The sequence below is a fragment of the Panthera leo genome, chromosome F3, assembly GCF_018350215.1.
Source record: "Panthera leo isolate Ple1 chromosome F3, P.leo_Ple1_pat1.1, whole genome shotgun sequence".
In the NCBI taxonomy this organism is placed as follows: domain Eukaryota; kingdom Metazoa; phylum Chordata; class Mammalia; order Carnivora; family Felidae; genus Panthera; species Panthera leo.
This window is the reverse complement of record NC_056696.1, coordinates 43,440,068-43,464,064: the sequence shown is the minus strand read 5'-3', so window position 1 is coordinate 43,464,064 and position 23,997 is coordinate 43,440,068. Positions and strand designations below refer to the sequence as shown.

Here is a 23,997-nt window from a genome sequence, read left to right as displayed (position 1 = left end):
CCACTGTGGACTGTCAGCCCTGTGAGGCGGGCGCCGCCCCCGACTATTCACCATGGTACCCTCTCCAGGTCTCGGAGCCCAGCTCAGACTGGATGTTCGAGACTACCTGGAGCCCACGAACGGACACACGAGGAAGGCCACGGCTCCTGCGGCTGAGCACTGCAGGTGGGACGGCAGCTCAGGCGGTGGGACTTCTAGAGTGGCTGCAAGATGACCCACACTTCCCCCGCCCCCCACCCCCAACAGCCAGGCAGGCGGAAGCACCGTGGAAGCACTGCCTCGTGGTTGGTACGTTTGCAGGTGGTCGCTCGAGAGCCCCGGCTGGCAGGGAGTGCTGGGCCACACTGCCTTCCTGCTGAGCTGGGTGGGCTCCACTCTGGGCTCCCTCTTCCCGCGAGGGCTGCTCCCTAACCCTGCAATCCACACGCCTCAGTATCTCTGCCTGGGGAGAACGGGTTCCCCGGGCTCAGGCTGGCTCTTGCCTGCCGGGAGGGCTGTGATGCGGGCCGCGTTCAGTATCCCCGGCACGACAGCCTCTCAACGTGGCTGCTGGCCCTGCCTTCCTACGTGGAGGGGGATGGCTCAGAGCTGGTGGGACACAAACGAGGAGCGGACAGCTAAGGAATCCTCTCTCCCCAAGACCCCGTGGCAGCACAAGCCCTTCTGCGGTCACCGGCTGTGCGGCAGTCACGGGACATCGCACGGTCCTCCCGCCCTACAGGCCTGCTTTCGGTGCAGTGAGTTCACTGGTGTGTGTGGTAACATGGAATGAGGGCCTGAGAAACGGGCTAGTCTGCTCAGATCCAGAGTGTTTTCTGGAAAGGCTTGTCTTTGAATTCAGTTCGCAGGCACTCTTCCCTGACGTTCCCTTGAGGGACTCTGGGCAGACGCTGCAGGCATGCCCCGCTGTATCCAGGCAGGTGACAGAGGAAAGCCAGGGGAGGGGGGCCCCTGAGCTCACTCCTAGCCCCCCGTTATTCACCCTGTCCCCTTTCACCACGAGAGGGCTGCCCCCCGGGCTCCTAGGCTGCAAGCCTGGCCACGGCCTGGGCCAAAGGACAGTGACTTGCCCTCGGGTTCAAATAGCATAATTGGCTCAGCTCTAGGCTATGATTTCTCACCTGCGGACAGAGTGTGTGTGTCTGTGGGCTTGACCCTCACTGACTGCTTATTAAGTGATGCAAGCAGTGCTAATACCTTTGTGGCTTGAACGTGTGGCAGACGATGGTTTAATAAGTTCTCTGAAGGACACAGCCCTGTTCCTGCCCAGGCTGCCCCCCCACCCCCGGCAAGCAGCTGGAGGCTCTAATCTGACGCTGTGCGTGTGGCCATTCCTAGGGGTCAGCCTCACCCTCCCGAAACCGACTCTAGCAGCAGCCACAGCTACCGGGCTGCTCTTAGGCTCAAGATCTCTCTCTGAGGCTAGGTACCTTTGGTTTCAAAAACGGATTAGGTGGGGAGGACGAAGGCAGAGCCTTCGGTCTCTGAGAACTGCGGTCCGCGAGGGTCTCCATCTGGGGCCACGGGTGGCAGGGCACGTGTTGAGCGGCTGCTTCTGGTTCTGCTGTGACGCTCGCATAGGCGCCCCGGTCTCCTTGAGACAGACGTTGCTGGAGGCTTCAAGGCTTGCAGGGAGGGGCTGGGAACCTGGGAACTGCAGGGCCGGAATCAGAGCTGCATAAGGCATACGAAGGGCGCGGAGTCCCCAGGCCAGGCTCTACAGCACTGTCAGCGCGGTGTTCCCGCGGGCTCTCCTGATATGTAAATACCCCAAGGAAAGGACACACACTGGTTCAGTCTCAGGGGAAGCCGGGCCCCATCCACGCACCGTGTAAAACACCGGTTTCAGCATCGTACAGAATTGAGCGAGATGCTATCTGCTAGAGGCGAAAGGGGGAGCACCACCTGTCACCCCCAAACACACCAGCAAAGCTTTTGCGTCACGTGGTCCCATCTCTGTGAGGACAGCGGTGGAGATCCCCGACCAGGTGGGGGGGGGGGGCGCCCTCTGCCCTCCACGCAGCGGGCCAGGTCCCCTCTCCCACATCCTGGGTTTCACTGATGGGGAAGAAGGAGGTCGAAACCCAGTCCTTTTCTTCTCTCTGGAGGTGAGCCCAGCTCCCCAGGGACCGGACGCCCGATTTTCTTCTGCTTGAGGTACACGGTCACTGGAGTTGAAGTCTTTCCCATCAGCGCCCAGTCCTGTTCCTCAAACTCCTTCTTGAGAGTCAGTGCGGTTCTTGTCTTGGACGCTCTGGAGGAAGGGGCAGGGTGAGAGCAAGGAGCAAGAGGTAAGCCCACCTCCCAAGTGACCCAGAGCGAGGCGAGGCGGCCTGCCCACTCTCTCCCTGCCAAAAATACTGTCATTTTCCAGAAAGGAGCCAAGCCCAGCTCAGCAACTGACAAGGCCAAGGCGAACGGGTTGGGGGCAAGGGGAGGCATATGGCGAGAAAGGCATCCTTCGGAAATACATTGGCCCAGTGGTGGTTTGAATACTACAGCTTTTCTGTCTGTTCTTTTACAGATCGATCCTTCTGCCTCTCTGGGGGAGAATCCACTCATTCTTTCCTCATCCAGGGACATTTGTTCACCAGGAAAAGAAAATGGAGACGCTGGGTCTGGGCGGAGGGTGGGGAGATGCACAAAGCAAAAACAAAGACAACGTAAAGGGCCATAACCAACAGAAACTGGTGAGTGTGTATGCCAAGGTCAAGGGCGGGCAGCGGGGGTGGGAGGCTCAAGGTGGCTGTGAAGCTGAGCAAAGGACTGGGGTCCCTCCTGCTGAGCTTAGCCAGGACTCTAGCTCTCCCACATGGTGGCACCTCGGGGGTGCAGGGGGGGTCAGCGGGAGGGGGCTTGTGGTTGGCTGGGTGGTCACTGGTCCTCACAGCTTGGCAGACCCCCACGTGGTACCCTTGTCCCTGAAGGTGGTGGTGGCTGTGTGGTAGGTCTGTAGTGGCTTCATCTCCCCCTCTCCCCTCCTCCCACTTGCAAAGTAGTGGCTGTGCCCTGGGCGGAGGGGCTCCATCAGGCCAGAGAATAGATGGCGTTGACAGGTGACGTGGCCTCCGAACTTTCGTTGCCCTCTGTCTCCTCCTTGTCCTTTTTGACCGTGTACTGGCCGATGAAGGAGCCGTCCTCGTTGAACTGCCCCTCGCCACCCTCGCCATAGTCCACCAGGCTGTCGTCACTCTCCTGTTGCTTGATGGTGCCGTCCAGGGACGTCTGGCTGCCCTGCAGGGGCTTGTTGTCCTCGTCACTGGCGAGAGAGAGACAGAGAATCAGGGCCTGGCCCAGCCCGGTGCGGCTTAAACCCAGGCGGGGCGGAACAGGGCCGCTGGCCTCTTGCCAAGCCTATGTACTACACAGCTCAGGGAGGGTAGGACCTCAGAGGTCATCAGTCAACTCCCCCCGGCCCTCCCCTGCCTGGCTGGTTGACAGAAGGGAGCCCGAGGCCTGGAGAGGACAGGCATCTTCCCCAAGCTGAGCCGACAAGTTGGTGCAGAGCTGGGCCTGGAGCCCACACTTCTTTTCTTTTTCTTTCTTTCTTTCTTTTTTTTTTTTTTTTCCGGGGATTATGATTTTAATTTTTTATGGAGCCCACACTTCTGGACTCCTGGTCTCTTCAGGAGGCTGCGCTACTCTCTGGGGTAGGAGTGGGCAGAGGACAGCCACCCCAGAGCGAGGAGAGTCGCGTGCTTGTCAGACCAGGCAGGGCCAGAAGGGTCAAGGAACTGGGGCCCCAGTCGCATGTGCGTCACTGCGTGGCTCTGTGGTCTTGGGAAAGCCTTTGCTCTCACTGGGCCTTAGTCTCTCCATCAAGAGGGGCTGAACTAGCTTTGACTCTCTGTGATCTGTGTGGCTCTGTCTAGAAAGGCTCTGTCCTTGACAAGAAAGCAATGGGCCGGGGCCACTGAGAAACAAACCTCTCCCTGCCTCTGCCCTTCTCGTCTTGGTGTGGTTTCTGTCGGCTCTCTGGTTTACCAGCGAGCAGGTGCTCTTGCCTGGGGGCAAGCGAAAGAGGGTGCAACGCGGGGAGGGGCACGCACACGAGCGTGTGTCGCCAGCAACTTGCGACAAAGCCCGGCGAGTCTCAGGGGGTCCTGCCCAGCCTCCTTGGAGGCCCCCGGGTCCTGCCCCTCAGCCCTCCTGGGCAAGGGGAGCTGGCAGGCTGGGGGCTAAAGCGGCATCTCTACCTGCTGGGATGCCTGCTGTGCCCCGCCCCCCCGGAAGTGAGACACCCCCAGCAGCCAGTGTCTGCTCAAGCGCCACATCCCCTCCCTTGGCTGCAAAACTCTCTGCCCTTTTGGCTCGGAGGGGGGAACAGGTGCTGCTGGCTGCACTTCAGAGGGGAGACGGCCCCCCCGCAGGAGGCAGCCGGGCCACCAGCGGGAATCTGGGTCCGGCAGGCGGGACCACAGCGGTGCCAGGCGGTATGGGCAGACACACAACGTCCCCTCCCTGGCCCCCGGGGCCACGCTTAGCCCTTTCTGGATGTGTGTGGAAACAACCGGCTGAGTTGCCATTAAGGTCGGCACTGCGTGTTGGCTTCTAACAGCAGTGCTGGGCAGGGACAGCTGTCAGGGGAGGGTCTGGAGCCAGAGCCTGAACTGGGTGTTAGTAGATGGAAAGCTATTAGCCCGCTCCCTCTTGTGCCCCATTAACTCCGCCTGCGTTCTCTGATGGCAGCGCTACGGGAGAGGCAGGCCTAGTGAGGCAAGCAGGTCTCTAGGGCTAACCTGAGTCTCGATGGGGAGTGGGGCTCACGTTTTGAAATGAGCAGCTTCTAATTACTGGGTTCTTGGTCCATTCACCGACCTTCTTCACATGTACTCCTTCCCAGGAGCGTGGGGATTGTGTCTATGTGCTTCTAGGGGATTCCAGGGACCTAAGCCAAATGCGGCCAATGGCCCAGCTCGGGTGGGAGGCAGAGGGAGGGGTCCTTGGTGTGTCAGATTCTTGTGGAGAATGAGGATCTCAATCTGGAAAGAAAGACCTCTTCTACGGGAAGCTCGAAAGGAACCAGAATGACGGCAGGGGGGCGGGGGGGCCTAGACACCTGTCCGCCCATCTTCCCTGAGACCCTGGAGAAACAGGTGGGCACACAAGGCAGAGAGAAGCAGACCCACCAGAGAGGTGCTTCACTGCTGAGCCCAAACCGAGGCGCGTGTGTGCGTGGTGTGTGGGCCCGTGGATGCATCTGTGTGTGTATATCCAGCCTCAGTGTGGGTGGGCCAGGGGAGCGGGTGGGGAGAAGGCAGGTGTTCTTGCCCAACAGCTTTGGTGTCTGGGGGAGGAGAGGCGCCTGAGGAAGCAGCTTCTCATAGCACAGGTTGCCTGGCCCTGAATACGAGGAGGGCCTCACCCCTCTTCTATGGCTGCACTGAGGGTCTGGGGAAGGGAAGTTCCATGTCCTTCAGAACTGATGGCCAGGGAATAGCTCTCAGCCCCTGGGGAAGATGGGCCCCAGCAAGGGTGCTGAGGACAGTCAGGGGAGGGGCCTCTCGTGTTTGCCCTTTTAAGAGGCTCGTGGAGATGTCGGGACTGAATGGATGGACGTAAGTAAGTGTCCCAATGGACTCCTGGGTGGGCAGTGTCTTTGCCGCCCGTTGAGCTGACTCTGCCTGTCCGGCTGCTGCTGAGCACAGTGGCGGAGGCCGAGGATAGGATAAGGAGAGGTCAGGGGAAGGCGGGGTGATGTCACCCCAGGGAGTAACAGGGTGGGGGTGGGGAAGCAGGGCTCCGATCAGAGCATTTCTTTCCGCCCACCTTGGTCTGGGAATGAGACTCCAGGACCCGCCCAGCATCTTTCCTTAACTCAACATACATTTGCCATCAAAAGGGAGATTACAACTTTGTTATGCCCGATATGAAGGCCCATCCAGGTCTGAGGGGGGTTGTGATGTTGCCCACTAGCAGTAGCTGGAAGTCGGGCCCCTGGCTTCTCCAGCTGTGCCACCAGCTCACTGGGTGGCAGATGTGGGTGGGCGTCCTGGGCAGGTCACTTCCCTGCCTGGGCCTCAGTCCTCTGATTTGAGACGGGCACTGGCCAGAGGCCTCTCCAAGGCCTGTTCTGGGCTAGAGCCCAGAGATATCATTCAAGTTCATGAGGAAAAGGTCTAGAACCTCCCCACCCGCCACATCCAACACTACCCCTCATTTCTCACGGAGTTGAGCTCTCAAGACAACGTCCATTCCCTGGGCGGTTGTCTACAGGTTCAGGGTGGGGGTGTGGGCAGAGAGAAAGCCAACAGCTCGTTTCGTAGCAAGGGGGTTCCCAGCATGTGCTCTCACAGTAAAAAGGTGAAAACATACAAAGAAGGAGCTCGAAAAAATCTGAGTTCTGCAGCTGAATGAATGAAATGCTGTTCCTCAAATCAGCGTCGGTCTTGCCTTCAAGGTCAGCCGTGTCTGGCACAATCAGGACGAGCAGAGGCCGTCCGAGAGGCAGAAGTGACAGACCAATGGATGACAAGGGGGAAGTGAGGACAGCCGCCTACCCGACGCGAGGGTGACCAGGAGTCAAACAGATCACGCACCTGTAGTCAAAGGAGCCATCCTCTTCCTTGGGGTCTTCAGGGCCAAGGGGAACATCCTTCTTTTCTCGCACTTGGTCGGTAAGAGAAGCAAAGACACAGACACGATGATTAGGCCTCTGCTCCTTGGGACCCTGACTGCACGGTCAAGGCACCGCCTCTGGGCTCAGCAACACTCTCCCTCTCAACGAGGCGCCATCAATGCCTCCCTCGTCCTTCCCTGGTTTCACCGGGTGTCAAGTTCATGGCGCCACTGCTTCCTCATGGCTGCGGTTTCTGCACATCTCCACTGGCAGCTGAAATGTCCTCCCACCTGGCTCCCCACCACCTCTCCGTGAGGTTGGCCACAAACACCCAATGGATGCGACCCTCTCTTGGTCTGCCCTCTCTTATCATAATTTGCGTCTGTCTCTTAAAAGCCCCTAGAAGAGTGCCCTGGGCAGAGGGCAGAGGGCCCTATGCTCTGTACGCACCTTCAGAATGGAAAATGCTTTCACATCTGTGACCTCACTTGTTTGTGCCACTCCCTGTCCCTATACCTCCTGTGTGATTTTGTACACACCCCTCCAAGGCCCTGTTTCATGCTGTGACGTTCCTTCTGTGCCCAATGCAGTGTGTTGAGGGACAGATCATCTTTCTTCTGGTGTCCTGAGCACTCAGCACAGAGCCTGGCACACAATGGACACTTACACGGATGGCTCTTTATGTGTCCTTCCTGAGGTACAGGGCAGGAGAATCGCCCCATTTAAGGAGAGGGAAACTGAGCCCTTGGAAAATGAAGAACATGTCATGTAACTAATTAGTAACTGAATAAAGTCTAGAGTGAAAGCTAGAGCCCAGGCCTCATGGTTCACTCATCTTTCTACTGGACCAGGGCCCTACCCTGTATCTGGAGGGAAGGCAGTAAGCCTTGAGAGCTTTCTGGAATGGAACACTTTCTACACGGGCAAAGGAAGGCTCAGAGTTTATCTGATGAGTGGGGGGTTGGGGGTGAGCTCAGTAAGGCCGTTCTACTCCCTGACTCTAGAGCTTTCTCTCTTATAGAAGAAAAACAATCCCAACGCAGCACAACCAAGTGAAAGAATACATCATTTGCCAATGAAGAATTAGAATTTCCTGCCCTTCCTCACAGACATGTGCCTCACTTCAAGGAGATTCTTTAGAATCCTGGGGTCTGAGGGAATGTGGGCAGGGGAAGGAAATAAAAGAATCTTTTCTCTGAGTTGAGTTTTAGGGGGCCCCCGGAGGAGGACTTGTTTAGAGGCCGGGAGAGGCAGGCATTTGGGGAGCACGGGCTGTGCTTTAGGGGGCAGGGAGTAATTTCATTTTGCAGACCAGCAGGATTTTCACTCTCTGGGTCATCCATTATCCTGTCTCCTGTCATCCTACCCACCCCCTCACAGACAGATGGCTTTCTTGCCCCTGTTTGAAAAACAATCAATATTTCCAGAAGCAAGAATGCCAGAGGTCCTTGTCCTTGACCTTGGTTTGTCTGGGCTGGTGGTTCTTGAGGCCCCCAGAAGAGAAATGGCGCTTTGGGACTCTCTGGGAAGCCCAAAGCTCCTTCAGGACCGAGGGAGTCTGAATCACGCAAGCCACCCCTCAGCCTCTGCCTGCCCTTCACGCAGGAGCTCCTGAGCCTCTGTTGGGGTATCTGTCATTACAGCCCAGTGACCGAGAGCCTCACGGGTGTGCTTCTTCCTTCCAGACCCTCCCCTCTCCATTCTCTCTCTCACAGAGAAAATGCCTTTCTTCCTTCCTCCTTCCTTGGGACACAGGATCCTAATGGGATTCAGGTTGAAACAAGTCCATTTGCTAAGCAGATGGATGGTGTGCCAAGGGGAGGGAAGGTCATTCTTAATAGGAGCTAGCGTTCCTTCTAGTCCCTCTTTGGAGCTGCCTGGACCACGCCGTCCGCCCACCTCGGGCGAGCTTAATTAACTCGACTGCTCTCCGGCACCTCTCAGATGCACAGACCAGGCAGGAGGACTGTACGTCCGAGCTCGGCAGGGGTTGGGCTCACGGGGAGAACAGAAATCCCCCGGACCCGGCAGGGGACCCGGCGGCTCCCAGGAAAGCCTGCCAGCCCCACCCCCCCAAGCCCACTCGCCCGTTACATCTTACCTGGGTACTTGCCACCTCGACTCCTCTTGATGAAACAGACAATGAGCAGGATCAGTACCAGGAGGGCGATGGCGCACATGAGCCCGATGAACCAGCCCTGGGTGGCGATGTCCGCCTGGTTGTTGGTGTAAGCTGGTGGGGGAGGGAGGGCCGGAAGCAAACACGTGAATGATTTCCCACGGGAGAAGGTGAGGAGGGGAAGGTGAGGGAAGAACGGCTACTTCACGTCGATGTTCCTCCTGGAGCCTTACGCTACCACCTAGCAGCCCTCTGGCCCAAACTACCCCACAACAGGGACAAAGAGAAAATAATTAAAGAGCCAAGGTCGGAAGGTCAGAAAAGAGGCACAGGAAAGGGGGTAGAGGGAGCAGAATAAGCAGCAGAAGGCTGAACAGGTCCTTCAGGAAGGGAAAGTGTCCTAAGGACGGGGCATGGCGTTCTTGCAACCCAGACGGCTGGTCACAGCCCGGTGGGGACTGAGGGAAGGCCGGGATCGGCCCCGGAGGTGCGATTCCCCACGGACGAGCTTGGGGTGAGGAAACAGGACTCTGCTACCCACCAGGGAACGGGGGCCATGGTTAACATGGCAAAAACCTGTCAGAAGAACACCTTCGCAGGCCTGCACAGGCACAGAATGGCAACCTTTCCCACCAACCTGGCCCCAAAGCCAACCGGGCTTCTGGGCAGTGGGTCTGGGCAGGGTGTGGCTCCAGGATGCCCTGTGCCTTCTCATGCTCCCCCAACTGGATCGGGCGCTCCCTGACAGCAGAGACAATCCCCGTTCGGGTACCCGGATGGGCTGGCGGCACGGCGGGGGCCGGGGCCGTGCCTTCAGCGTCCAGCCACTTGCAAGCCATTTCCAACGCGTGGAGGTCCCCCCCGCCCCCGCCACCAGTCCCCATGACAATGAGTCCCTCTCTGTCCCTTCCCAGTGCTCGTGAAGACATGTCCCCGTGTGGGCTGACCCCTTCACAATCCAAGGGGCACTTGGGTGGGCCAAGAGGACAGCAGCTCAGGTGTCCTCTGCAGGTATTCTGGATGACCCAACGGTTGGCACGAGGGTTTGGGAAGGGGTGTGGCGTGGGCAAAACCCACTCACCCTACTCCTTTCTGTGGATCAGAGAACAGCAGCGGCTCCCAGCCTGCCACGGAAACCGAGACTTGGGAGGAGCGGCAGGATCCAAGCAACTGAGCCAACTCAAAGTAGCCCCGGGACCAGCCTGGTGAGCCGAGGGGCGTCTCACAGAGCCAGGTGACAGCAGGGTCCCAGAGAGCCCATGGAGCCCCGGGCCAAGGCACGGGACCTCTTCCTGGGGACGAGCACGAGGAACAGAGGGGTGACCAGGAGCCCTCATGCTCCAGGGTCTCCATCACATGCTTTTTTGTGGGGGAGGGGTCTGGGTGCGATCCTACCCTTTGCTCTTCCTGGGCACAGAAACTGTCTTTAGAGCCTTCTCTGTGCCTAGGCAAGGGAATGCACCAAGAAGAGGGTGGACAAATGGGGCAGACTGACAAATAAATGCTTTCGTGCTCTCTGTGCTCTGGCTGCCCTGGCGTGATTACCCGATCTGTGTATGTTGTGCGGGGATGGCCCATCCCTCCCACCCCTACCCCTGCAGGCTGTTCCATGAAAGGCTGCTAGAGAGATCCTCCCCAAGCCCCTCAGAGGAGCAAACCATTTCCTTGCTTCAACCCTCCAATGCTTCCCATTGTTACTGGGTGAAAAGCTAGATTTCTGTCCTGTCCTGGCAGGCCCCACCCGAGCTGGCCCCGGACATTTCTCCAGTCCGGTCTTCTACCCTCACTCCTCTAGCCGCACTGGCCACTCATGTCCCTACCTCAGGGCCTTGGCATCTGCCGCTCTTTCTTCAGACGGCTGCCTCGGCAAATGTCACCTCCTCTTAGAAAGGCCTTCCCAGACCTTCACAGCTAAAGCCAAAGCCCCCTCCCCCAACCAGCCACTCGGGTTTCTCTCTCTCACAGCACCTGTTCCCACTGGATACGGTCCCACTATCACAGTGCACACAGAAGCACCTCCTGTGGGCTAGTCACGGCTCTGAGTACGTCTCCACCCAGCACCTAATTCGACCCTCACCATCCCATCAGGTAGGCTTTATTAGCTCTATTTTACCGATGAGAAAACTAAGGCACAGAGATTTTACGTGATTTGCTCAAGGCAAAGAGCTCGTAAGCTACGTGTTCCTCGACTGGGCCTTTGCTGCTGCCTGCCCATCTCTCCATCCCCCTCTCATCATCCTCCCACACTGCTCCTCCCTCTCCGCGCTGCCCCACGCTACCCTCTCCCTGGGTGGGCGGCTTCCCCCCTTCCACTCGGGTGACCACCGAAACCTCAGAGTCTCCACAGCTGTCCCTTCCTCCATGGCACTGGTGGCAGCTCTCCCTTCCTGGGTGGCTCAGTCCTAGAAGGACGTCAAGCCCTCCAGCATCTTCCTCTTTGCTGCCTCCTCCCTTCTGCTCTTAAATACAGGGAAGCTCCCAGCATCTTAAAAGAAAAACCCTAGAGGCAGCCGCCAGTCTTTTCAGCTCTAGCGCAGGCACTGTCCTTTTACAGGTGAACTCCTTCACCTTGCACGGTCTCCAGTTCCTGTCACCATTTTTCTCCGATCCCGACGGGAAAACCTCAAGCCCCTCTCTACTCAGTGTTTCAACTGCTATCGTGGAGTGGGTCTTTCCCCAAACCACCTCTACAGCCTTGGCTCCTCCCCTCACCTGTCCTCCGGTCCTGACTTTCCAACGGGGCGATCCCTTTGTTCACCTCGCATTGTCCCTCCAGCCAGTTCTGCAGCTGTAAGCCCAGTGTTCCCAGCTAACATCTTCCCAACATCTCCTCCAGTGCTCTGTTTTCTTGACACATCGTGTATTATGCTCCCGGGACACCTTTGTCATGCCTGGCCTTCCGGGCACTTGGTTCTTCCCCTCCCCCCCACACACACCCATGCCCTTCTTGCTCTCTACCTTTCCACATTCCACCCCGCCTTCCCGAATCTCCCACTCCTCTGGCTTACAGCAATCTCAGAATTCACCCCTGTCTACTTCACGAAATGTAATACTCAGTTGCTCTGTTTCCTGGGTCCTGATTTCCAACTATACTATTAAAGGCTTGAGAACAGGGGAGTCTTTGAGCCCCCCCTAGGGCTTAGCACGATGCTGGTCACATAACAAGTAGGCGGTGAACACTTATGAATGATCAGTTTAATCCTAATTTAATATGGTTAGCTTGGGATACCGACCGGGGTCACTGGGAAATTGGCTTGGCCGTGCGCCACACCCCGAGTCTGGATGGTGGCTCCTGTCCTTTGCAGAGCATTTGGTTCGTAGGTGTGCAGTGACCTGTTTGCTCCCCTACCACCTTCATGATGCTTGTTCTGATATACCCCCACAAGCCACCTCCACGAGCCTCTTGGGAGAGAAGCTCACAATTCCAGGGAGAGTGGCCACACGGGCAAAGAATTTTCTGTGAGGTTTGGACACAGAAGCCTGTTCAAATCCAAGTGGGTTTTGTAACTATGAGGAGTGCTGGATGTTAATTAAATTTTTTGTGGAGGTCATTTTGCAATATATACATATATCCTATCATTATATTGTACGCCTGAAACGAATACGATGTTATATGCCAACGATATCTCAGAAAGAACCCAAACCCAAACCAAGTGGGATCTGAGGTAAGGTGGGTTCAACTGGACCCCATCAAAATGATTTAGTTTCTCAAGTACCGAGAGCAATTTAGGACCAGATGAGCTCACGGAGGACGTGACCCGACGGAGTGGGCTCTGAGAGACGGAAGGCACTGTAGGGAGGTTTCAGGGTATTACATTTGGCCGCCGACACCATTCTTAATCGATCTGTTCAACGTGTTTCAAGATTCCTAATGGACACAGTAATGACAACATTCAAAGACCAGGGTGCGCTTACACTCACCACCTTCCGCTGGAACAGGGAGCCAGAACAGCACCTGCTCATCCGGCCCACGACGTCTGGCCAACTCAGGTCCAAGTGCCTCTGACTCTAGACCAGAGGCCATATTTTGGGTGCCTTCCACACCATACCCTACAAGACCGCTCAGAAATAGGCCATTCGTCCGCAAGACAGTTCTCACGACTCAAAGGCCAGTCACTCAACGTCCGCAGAAGAATTACATTTCACAAACAGGGGGAGGTGAGCAAACAGAACAGGGGCAGACTTCCTTCAAATGCACTTAGGCTTAGCTGCTCTTACTTAAGGACCATCCGATGCCTCTGTATCACCACCGTGCCCCATCCCGGGTTTCTTCCAAACACAGCAGAAAACTGACCACAGTGAGGTCCCCTAATGTGCCTCCTCCCGCTTTCCTGAGGTCTGAGGCAGTCTGCTGTCTGGCCCCCTGTCAGCACCTGCGTACTGCCACCTCGCCCCACCCTGCTGACCCCAGCCGACCCCAGGACAGAAGAGTTCGTGAGCCCCTTAGAGTCCAGGGCTATGTGTGTGTGGCCCCTTGGGTCTCTTTGGCTTTAAAAGCTTCAAGGAGGTGATTAACTTTCCATGTGGGATCTTTCCGGTGAGGGTCAGGGAACCAGTTAGCATTCCTCGTGGTTTCCTTCTATTTCCCCCCTGAACCACTGCTGCGTGTCTGGGTCTGTGGACTAAAGTGATGGCCTGTGGTCACCTAAATGACCAGTGGTCGGACCCAGAGATGCTCATAAACTCTTGCTTTGATGAGACCCTGGGACCTAGGGAATCGTGTGAAGTTGGCTTTGGACTCCACCCGCAGGATACACAGCGTGCGTTTTCGAAGGATCTGGACACACACAGGCACACACAAACTTGAGAAAAGGAACATATTTCCTTTCCCCGTGTGGTTTGCACATAGTAATTTCTAGCCAGCCAGTGAGGTAAGCGAACAATATGTACTCAGAGCTCGGGTCACAAACCCGCCCACCCCGGCGTGCACCTGGAGGAGTCTGGGAAAACTCACTCTGAAAGCAATCTATCAGGATCAGTCTCTCCAGACCAACCACAGGAAAAGAGAGAAGAACACTGAGTCAATGTTCAGAAGTGTATTATCCATCATCTTTTTTTTTTCTCCCCGTACCGCACGTTTGATACCTAGAGGCAGACTGGGACATCCCTGAGGGTGGGGACTGGCCCTTTTCTCTCTGGTTCTTTCTCTTCAGCCCTCACTCTCAGCCCCAGGACTTAGTCCCGGGAGAAGTCTAGAAGCAGTCTGCACTGGCTTTCGTAGCCTTCCCTAGGAAGCGGCTCCAGGCTCGAATCTTATCTGTGCCTCCTGCCTCTGTGCTGGACTCAAGTTGATAATGAAACAAAATTAAACGCACGCGCCGATGAGCAACAGCTTGAGACCCCGCCTGGGTCGGGCAGAGCCCAGCCACCTGCTCTACTTGGTCAACTGTCCAGTTCCCTTGCCTGGCTCCCAAGCTGGCCTGGCCCCTCGCTCAGACATCCTGCCTGAGTTGGCTGGGCTAGCCTCAAGCAGGCAGCCGGACTCAGACTCCCTGAGTCTTGACAGCATGAACGTGGGCAGGATAGGCCGGAGGCATGGGGAGGAGGTTGGAACGTCCAGACCAGGAGGGACCAGGCTAGAAGGGGTGGAGTGAGACATTTATACAATTGGGTGGTGAATCTCAAGATGCAGGCTACCAGGATCAGCCTGGCCACAGGAAGAGTAATGAATAACGGAGTCAACATTCATATGGTCATATGAATCATTGTGTGTTTCTCCCCACCCCCACCATGCTCATATCTCCTAACCTGCACCTGATTAGGACATCCTGGGGGCAGGACCTGGTCCCTTTCTCTCTTTGGTTCTTTCCCCCACCCTCACCCTTTGCCTCAGGGCTTAGCACGGCCACCTGCCCTGCTGACCGTGAAGATACACACAAACAGATGAGCAGGTGGCCTCAAGTCTCCAGACTGCCTGCCCGCCCAGACCTCATACCATTTACTGAGCCCCTAGTGGCCTGTTCATTTGGCACACTGAGGTTGCTTCTCTAGCTACAGCCGAAGTCCCTTTCGAGCCAGGACTATCCTCCCCCCGGAGAGCTCCTTCCTCTTCCCCAGCATGACAGAAAGTCAACTACTTTTAAGCCATGGCAAACTGGGGACAAAAAAACTAAACCAGGATAAAGCCCCGAACAATTCGTGTCACACACTTTGGAACTTTTTTTTTTTTTTTTTTAAACAGATGACAGTGGCAGGGCAGTGACACACATGCCGATCCTGGGAAGATTTCTGGGTCAAGACCCTTGGGTGGCCCTATCCCTTAATTCCACGTCCTGTGCGCACAGGGCAGGCTGCTCTGCACTCCGGCAGCCCCCAGACCCTCTCGCAGCGCCCACGATCGCACACACACCAAGCCCTCGTGTAGCCGGCACAGCCAGGGGGCCAGGCGGCCTCCTCTGTCCTCGTTTCTTTCTGACTCCCCACGCGTCGCCACAGGGTCAGAAGGGCACTTTCCGCTTCCGCTGTGCATGCACTCTGGCTCCTCCTGGCTTTCTGGGAGCTGCGGACTGACTAAGAGCTGAGACACGCCATGCAAGGTGGGGAATGGGTGGGATGAGTCTTCTTTCCAAGGAGAAGAGACAAGCAGGAAGCTGAGATGGAATGAAATGCCCCATGCTTGCAGGGGACGGCCAGGCCAGATCCCCTCTCACCTGTACTGGTCATAAAGGTGATGACGGTACTGCTGATGCCCTCGTTGTCCCGGGAATAAACGCGCAACGTGTATGTCATCCCGGGATAGAGGTCTGTCAGCTGTATAGGCTGGGTCTGGGCCTTAACAGGGACAGTTTTTTTCGTATGGTTGCCTGGGGAACAGAAACCTCAGTCAGCCTAGGGCCAGGCAGGAGGAGCCGGGGAGGCAGTGCTTAGGGTCCTGGTCACCTGTCAAAGGCAGAAGCGTGGGGGATGGGGTCGGGCCATCGCGCAGACTAGGAGGTCACCAGGCAGCGCCACCAGCCTTTCCAACGCGACGCCGACTCTCCTACGTGACGGCCCTTCAGCCAACGGCACTATTCTTTCTCAAGCCTTCTTCCCCCACTACAGCCTTGGCACTAAACGTGATGACCTACTTCCTGCTCCTACAGAGCAGGTCAGTCAATGCTCTGTTATCCTGGGGGTGACAAACTTCCCGCGTGGGAGCTTTCTGGCGAGGCTCGGAGAGCCAGTTAGCATCCCTCATGGTAACCGGAGGGGAGGCAGGACTCCAGTCCTTGGCTCTCACTGCCGGTTTCACCTCTCATTTCTTGCTGTGTGGAGAATCCACACCTCAGGAGAAGGGAGCGCCCTTGTTATCAGGGTGTAGGGCGAACGGTGGTTATAGGAAGCTGAAATAGTAAGGGCCAAACTAGGGATGAGAGTCGGTGGATGTGAACCCTTCCGACCACGGAGAACTAAGACTTGGCTTTGCTCGTCCCTTAGAGATCTTCTGGCTGGGTTAGCTGGTTTAGTCGCTAGACAACAACGTGGTGGGGCTGAGTCCTCAGGAACAGGGGCCTTCTCTCAAAGAAGGAGATACGTTGACCACCCCCTACAGCGTAATGAATATGACCCTTGATCCCAAGATCCAATAAAGAGTGAACAGCTCAGCTCAAGCCACCAGCTCTCTGCCACAAGCGACCCTGGTCTGTGCCTTGGACCATAGGGCACTGGCATCCCTCTGTGAGCAAAACACCGTGGTACCCAAAGTCTGAACTGAACTAGTGAAGAAACCAGAAACCAGACACTAGTGGATTCTGAGTTAAGGAAAGCCACACAGAGTGAGCTTTGGCTCTTATGGGGGCTATTCGGAACCCTCATCCTGGGCAGGAAACGGACGAAGGGCCCCACTACCCGGGTCCTCCCCAGCACATGCAACCCTAGACCTCCACTAATGGCTTCGGAAGCCCTCTTCCTTCTCCTTCGACTGCTGTTCCCACCCCACTGCCGCCTGAGTGCGTATCGATTTCATTAAGTCATAATTAAGCCGGGCTAACAGGCCCCTCTGAGCCTGGGGGAGTTCACAGGATCTCTTTAATGGCGTCTACGCTACCCACCGCAGCTGCCGCCGTGCCCCGCTCAGCAATGCTTACTGTCGATGTACTCAACCACAAAGTCAGTTCCGGGCCCGAAATTGTGCTTCCAGGTGATGTTGGCCCATTTACTGTTGGGGAGGACCGTGACGTTCCATATGGACTGCCTGTCGGGGGCTGGTGGGCAGGTTAGAAGAGGGGTTAGTGATGAGGAGACAGGCAGCTCCGGAGACACACGCGTGCACACACACATGCACACACACACATACACACGCGTGCACGGCTCGGAAGGGGAAGACTCAGAAGTGGCTGTGCGGGGGGCCCGACAGCGCTCCAAGCTGCAGCCTTGGTGGCCAGGCCAGAGGTCGCCATCCAGGTACGAGCGGGCGCAGACAGGAGGACCTGTATGTGAGGGAGAGCTGGAAACTGTGTGTCCACACAGATGGGGGTAGGAATGAAAGAGGGGGTCTTGATCCATGCCATGGGAGGCTCGGACCTGGGCTCTTTCCCTTTTTTGATCCTTTGTCATGGGTTGGAATGGTGCAGTAAAACCCGGACGCTGGGCAAAGCTCCCCTGGCCATCCTACAGACAGAGGGGCAAAGAGGTGCCAGCCTCTCTCCCTTCAGCTACAGACACTCTACAGGAAGGACAGCAGGATCTTTAGAAACCCCTCAAGAGTCGTGATGTGTAGAAAGTTCAGGACCAAACGTGGGAAAGCCTTACAGGGCTCCTGAACCGGGAGGACGGTAACGCAGACAGGTGATTCGGGAGTCCCTGGGTCAGCAAGATCCTGGATTGTGTGGAACATGGCCTCAGATTAAGGGGACTTGGGGTCAACAACCCCAGGGTCCCAAGTAGAGACAGTATGAGCCCCTCCTCTCCCTCTCATGGGCTAGATGGGAACCAAAGAAGAGAACTCCTTCTTGACCCCCAATCCCCAGCGTTTGAGACACCAGAAGAATCCAATTTTTTTGGCTCCTCGGCACTAAATCGTCTTTCAGGCTTGATCTCCATGCAGTACGGAAGACATTAATTATCTAGTTCCTATGAGCTGGGGGCCACTTTATCAAAGCCACCGCACTGTCTGAAACCATAGCCTGTGGACAGGAGAGTGGCACTAATCTTCAAACGTAATCATTTTTCAAGAGTCCCAGCAGTCTGATTACCCCATTTCCCGGCAAAGATTTAATGGTGGAGTACTAGCATGAAGCCTTGTATTTCAAAGACTTTACAAGTGTGGCTCCTGTATATTTTATTAGCATGCAAGGGGGCACTGTCACTAACTCACTTGTCAAATATAAATGAATAGAGTACATTGGTGATGCATTTATTCATTATCCGTTTGACATGTGACTGAGTCTGCAGGGCTGGGGAAGCGATAAAAGAGCTCCTGGTCTTTACTTCAAAGGGGGTGCCTTCTCTACTACAACCTTGTCAGTTGCGGGGGGTGCCTTCTCTACTACAACCTTGTCAGTTGCGGGGGGTGCCTTCTCACTACAACCTTGTCAGGTGCGGGTTGCCCCAGGTGAAGGATTCATGTCAGGTGAGGGGCCAAGAAAGAGATTCCACTGATGGCACCACAGGGCATTCTCCATGGGGAGGGCAGAAGATAGGCTTCTTTACTTATCTGCCAGGTGTTTCCATTGTACTGGCGGCTTTAAGCCACCCCAAATCCCAGCTCCTTGGAATCTCACGACTCTTGCTAGTGGGAATGAATTATGAGAACTCATGATTTGGGAACTTGAGCTTCTTCTTCCTCAGCTCTGGGGCCTGGAAATAGCCAGAGAATTTGGGTTTACACAGTTTGGCCACCAATACAACACTGACCCAAATCTGACTCTCGTAAAGGGCGTGGAGACTGGGGCATGACTGGAGCAGAATGACACAGAGGTGGGAGCTGGGGGAAGGCAGTGCCACTGCTAAAGAACTGAAAAGCTCAGAGAGGAAGACCAAGAAGGAGAGCTATCAATTACTATAAAGCACAAAAAGCGTGAGAGGAAGCATGGATTGTTCTGCGGGCTCCCAGAAAGAGAGAATTAGGGGGTATCCCCTGAAATCTGAAAGAGACAAGTTAAGGCCAAATAAAAAGCCCTGTTTCACCCTAAAGGAAAGGAAATTTAGGAAACATTTGGTCCTAAGATATAAGACATGAAAAAGCTGAAAGATGGTTAAAAAAATCGTGGCTGGCAGAACCACTTTCCTGTACTGAGGGAAGTGAGGATGTTTGCGGGGTGTCCCCAGGCTCTAAAGATAAACTCAGGGGCACAGGCAGGTCCTCTGCAGCATCTTGGACAGTTAGAAGTCGCGTGTGAGCGTCAATGGGGCTAGTCCTATGTGGCAGCAAGGCCGATCTTTCCAGAGGGCAGTGACTCTGCTGGGAGGCAAGGTCCAGTCCCCTTCTTCCTTCTCTGTGCATCTGTTCTGTGACCTCCAAGCGTTCACGGGGACACAGGGCCCTGCTATCACGCAAAGATGCCTCATCGTGGCCCCAAAGAACACCCAACACCAAACTACCGGTGGGAGCTTCTGATGGCCTGCCAGGCTTCTCCTCAGCCAACGTCTTCCTAAAGTCCGTATTGTTTCAATTCTGGATATTGTATCTTTAAAGCAAATCCATGCCTTCAAGGCCTGAGGAACACCGTGTCCCCGATGTATCACTCGCCTCCCCTTTGGGCTCACGTAATTGAATTAAAGACAATACTCACACGGTGCATTAAGCCTCCACCCTCATTCAGGTGCTGAGTCGTGAGGCCTCGGAAGGTAAAGGGACTTGCCCAGGACGCAGAGGGGTCTACAGTCCTACAGCTGCTGGCGGAGGGCTCTGGATGCCTCCTGCGTCCCCTGCCAGCTGCATCACACTGATTTTATAGCTGGCCCGTGGGCTCTGTGAACTAGAGGCCCTCCCCTGGATGGTAATGAAAGAGTGTTTGATGCTTGGTTCTTAGAGGGACGGCTAAATCGCCCAGGGGTTCTCCTCATGCTGGAAGGACAGAGCTTCCTGGCCTGGCTGCACACGGGACAGCACATTTTCTGGGCTCAGCAGGCCAGCCCTGGAATCAATTCTTAAGGCTGCGATTCTCCCTTCGGGTGTGCATCTAGGGGCGTGGGCGTTATGGGGCTCCCTGGCAAGGCTCTTTCCCGGAAGCTCTTCTTTTAAAAAAAGGGGGCGGGGGGCGGCCGGAAGCGTGCTTTGTTGGGAGACGATGTGAGGGAAGTCAGGGTTCTGGGAACAGAGCTGCCCGGCAGGGCTGGCCGCTCTCCACGCCTCAGCCTTCTATGTCGCAGGGCTGAATGCGACACGGCAGGGGCAGGAATCCCTCTCAGGCCAACTATCCGGGCTCAGGCCCGCGTCCTCTCTCCCTTCCAGGGTGCTCAGCCCTAAGCTGCTGCTTAGCGCGGAGGTGGAGGCGGCCCTCCCATCCGGGACCCGGGGACCCTGCCTGAGGAGCATGGCCCGCTGTGAACACAGATCTGAGGCTAGAATGGGGACGTGGAGAGCCGCCCACGGATGGGCCGAGGTGCTCCGTGCCCCCGGGCTACCAGACTGAGAATCCTCGCCACGTGTGCCTTCAAAGTGGAAACAAAGGGCGGTGGTGGCCAACGGCATCCCAGACCCGCCCCCCCCACGCGGGGAGCCTCCCGCGGAGGGATCGGGGCGCAGGGACAGTGGGCAGTACCGGATTCGGGCATCTTAGTCCCGGAGGTGGTGGCGGGAGGCCTCTCCGTGGTGGCGGCGGCGGCGGCAGTGGTTGTAGTTGTGGCGGCGGTGGTGGTGGTGGTGGTGGTGGCGATGGTGGTAGGTGCGACACCTGGGATGGTGGGGACTGTGGTGGCTTCGGTGGTGGCAGCGGTGGCAGTAGCGTCAGTACTGCTCACAGCGCCCGTCGCACCCACCGGAGTCGGGGGCAACGTGGGAGGAGCTGGGAGGGAAATGTAAAACAGCCGAGTCCGGTTGGTTCGGGCGTCCCCGGCCTGGCCTCGCGGCCCCCGCGTGCAAGGCAGGCAGCCCGGTGGGGAGACGGGGCTCGGTACCCGGGAGCCCCCGCAAGCGTGACGGACCGGGTCAGAGGATCACGGGGAGAGGACACAGCCATGGGCGAGGAAGAGAATGAAGCCCCGTGCGTGTTTCATTTTCTTCGCATGGTCTGTGTGGCTCAAAGCGCCCAGCATGCACCCGGCCGAGGGTGAGGGTGAGGGTGGCGATGGGAAAGGACCCGCACCGAGTCACTCCGGCCCCAGGCACGGTTTGGGGTCCCAGGCCAGCGCCACCCAGACACAGGCCAGGCAGCAGCCCTGGAGCTCCAGCCTTGGAGGGGGGCAGGTGGCCGGCTGTGTCCCGCAGCAGCACCCCGACGGCTCCCATTCCCAACCATCCGCTCCCAAATTCCCCTTTCTCATGGCTGCTCGAGTTCTGACACCCCCAAACCCAACCAGAGAGAGAACAATCCCCACTCTGTAGGTCGGCCTCCCAGCGTGGCCTGCATCTCCTGTCTCACTGTCCACCCCTCCCCAGGCACTCAGCTCTAGTCCATGGCCCTGCCTCTCCTCCCTTCTTCTCTGCCCAGTGATAGTCCTCCCGAACGTGTAGTAACTCCTCTCTTCCCAGCACATTTGGGTTTCCCCTTCACGTCAGGACGTGGGAGGGACACTAATGCTGCCACAGCATAGTCTGTGCTTGGTAGATGGAGAAATCCCAGGACGCAAGCGAGATACATTTGTGGGTTTCTTTTTTGCATAAATCTGCAGGGGATTGCTTCAGATCTCTGCTCACTCTCACACCTTCGTCTCCCATCCGAAGCTACCCTCGACGCTGGTCAGCCCCAGGGGATTAGGTCTGTCTATGTGACATCGCTTCCATAGGCTTGCTTTCCTTCTACAGGAGGATCATGGCAGCTACCAAAGGGCTGTCCTGTGACCCTCTCGTTCCAATATTGCCAAAGCCGAGGTGTGAGAATGATGGGGGCAAATCAGAGACAGAGCCCCGTCTCCTCTTGCCATCTCTTGTAATCTGATCAGGGTCGACTTTATGGGGCAGAACGCAGGGATGTTAAGATATGAGACACTTGTAACTGCAGAGGAATAGCGACATCCCAGGCCTATCTCTAAATCTCTAGAAGTTTAGGAAGAAAATAAGCTCACTGCCCGGGATGGGGCCAGGGCAGGGAGGGAGCCAGAGAGACAAGTGACAGGGAGCTTTTCTCAGGGGAGAATGAAGACACCCTAGGCCTTTTCAACAAGAGTCTGACCAACAAAAGCCCTTTCATTCCCCTGGGTGTCCAATATTACAAGTCCCCATAGAGAAGGAGGGGCTGTTCTGGGATCCCAACTGCTTCCCTATTTGCAAGATCAGAGGCAGTGCCGGACCCTGAGGCTGCTGACAGCAGAAGTCACATTGGGTGGCCAAGTATGTCCCATGCATTCCAAAGATTCCTGGGCAGGGTCAAAGCAGGCAGTGCTATATTCCCTATACCTCCTGACTCACACATCGGGAAGGTGTGGGATGGGGACCATTCTCCCTCCCCACTGTTGAAGCAGGTCCAAGGTGGCCCCAGGCCTAGAAAGCTCAGTGCTATAAAAACTCAGCATGAGGGAATTCACCGATCACACTCACCAAGACCTACAGACAGACACACGGAAAAGCCCGAGAGATCCACAAGGCCAAGGTCAGCTCTCTCCCAGAGCTGGCCCCTTGCAGGTCCTGTGCCATGGACACACATGGACTTTTCCTGCTGCTCTGTGCTGCAGGAAGGAAACCTGAGAGGCTGTCTTGCCCATCGGGGCAGGTCTTTCTCTGATCTGCTTCCTCCTCAACAGGGTATTTTCTAATAATTTCTGGCAAATACAGTGTTCGCAGGGCCCCCCTTTTCTATGACCACTTAAAAGGCACCATCAAGAAACTTTGGGAAGACGCTCCTTTTGAGTTAAACTTATCCCACTCTGTGTAGTGCAGACCTGGGCAGTGGTGTTGCATTTCCGGGGCCCCCTGGATCAATGTCATTTCCCCCCAAAGCTGTACACACTCATGTGCCCCTTAGTTCTTGTGAAGTGGAGACACACACTACATCCCACAGGCCCACAGCTAGGCTCGCACGCACCTCCCCGGGCGGTCCCCCGAGCAGCTTTAGAGACAGAGACGCTAAGAGAGGCTAGGTGAGGGCCCTGCTGGTCAGAGACAAGAACAGGAAATGACTTTGAGGATGCTGCACTGTCTTGTCCCTGTCCTCCAATGGCTCCTTCCACCAAGCGTGACCAGAAGGAAGCATTACTGGCGAAGGCCACCTAAATGCTTTTCCTCCGGCTCAGCGGCAGCAGCCTCGGGGTGTTAGGGAGAGGGGGACAAGAGGCAAGGAGTGGCCTCCCAGGCGCCCTCCCAGAGGGTGCCCGTCATTGGAGTCACCATGGAGGAGGCAGCCCCAGCTGGCTGAGGTCACAGCTGGCAAATCAGTGTTCTCTCTGGCCCACTCATTAGCTGCATCTATTGTCCCATGGCCGGACAGGGCCAGACAGACAGGGAGGGCAGAGGCGAAAAGGAAAGGCTCTGGGTCAGGTGAGTGAGTTGTTGGAGGCTCCTACAGGCGCGAGGGGAAGGCAGGTTTTCACGGGGAAACCGTCCAGCGCTCAGGTCAAAGGGGATCTAGAGGATTTCGTCCCCTGGGGTGGGGTTCGGGTAGAGGACAGAGGGGCTTAGAGACAGAGTGGCCCACAGGCTGGACAGGCATGCTGCTGGGCTAAGAGGGCATCTCTAGTTACAGCAGGAATTACGGGCTGGAGAACCATGATTCTGTGCACTATGTCCGTCAGTGATCAGTGGAGAGCAGCAGCCTTGACCCCAGAACCTGTCACGGGGCTGCCCACCAAACATTTGCAGCTCTAAGTCACAGACGAGGACAGCAGTTTCCAGACATTCCAAGGTGGAGGGTTCAGTCCAAACATGTCCACATGGCGCGTGGACTACCCTGGCCAAATCACAGATGGCCAGGGCAGATGGGCAGCAATCCTTAGAGACCACAGGCACAGGTGCACGAGAGGGGTTATTTTCACGGGGTAAGGTATGAACAGATCAGCCTGGGGTAAAAAACAAAACAAAAACAAAACAAACCACCACCCAGGTTTGGGGAAGATGAGAGGGAAGGGAGCAGTGGGCTGGATAACAGGCCCGTGTCAAAAATGTGGAACCTGGGCTCCATCGCTTGGCACCTGCAGATTGTGCAGAAGGTTCTTATGAATTTAAAGCTGAGAACAGCTGGTGCCATCAGCATATCTCATTTACAAAGAAGCGCAATGTGCCTCTACCAGCATGTCATGTGAAGCT

General features: G+C 56.4%; 1 protein-coding gene across 5 annotated transcripts in view; it reads right to left on the bottom strand.

Moving 5' to 3' along the window:
- Positions 1 to 309: 309 nt before the first annotated feature.
- NFASC (neurofascin) overlaps positions 310 to 23,997 on the bottom strand; it is a 69,646-nt gene continuing 45,958 nt past the window's right edge. For 4 of the 5 annotated variants that reach the window (XM_042925129.1, XM_042925130.1, XM_042925133.1 and 1 more), the window contains 3 exons: positions 8,661 to 8,792; positions 6,540 to 6,609; positions 310 to 3,259 (listed from right to left, as the gene is read on the bottom strand). In XM_042925129.1, coding sequence (XP_042781063.1) covers positions 3,028 to 3,259; positions 6,540 to 6,609; positions 8,661 to 8,792 — 434 coding nt within the window. In that variant the 3' untranslated portion in view covers positions 310 to 3,027. Of the gene's footprint in view, positions 3,260 to 6,539; positions 6,610 to 8,660; positions 8,793 to 15,328; positions 15,482 to 16,744; positions 16,862 to 20,362; positions 20,606 to 23,997 lie in introns of all 5 variants that reach the window. The other variant, XM_042925128.1, reaches the window with a different exon arrangement.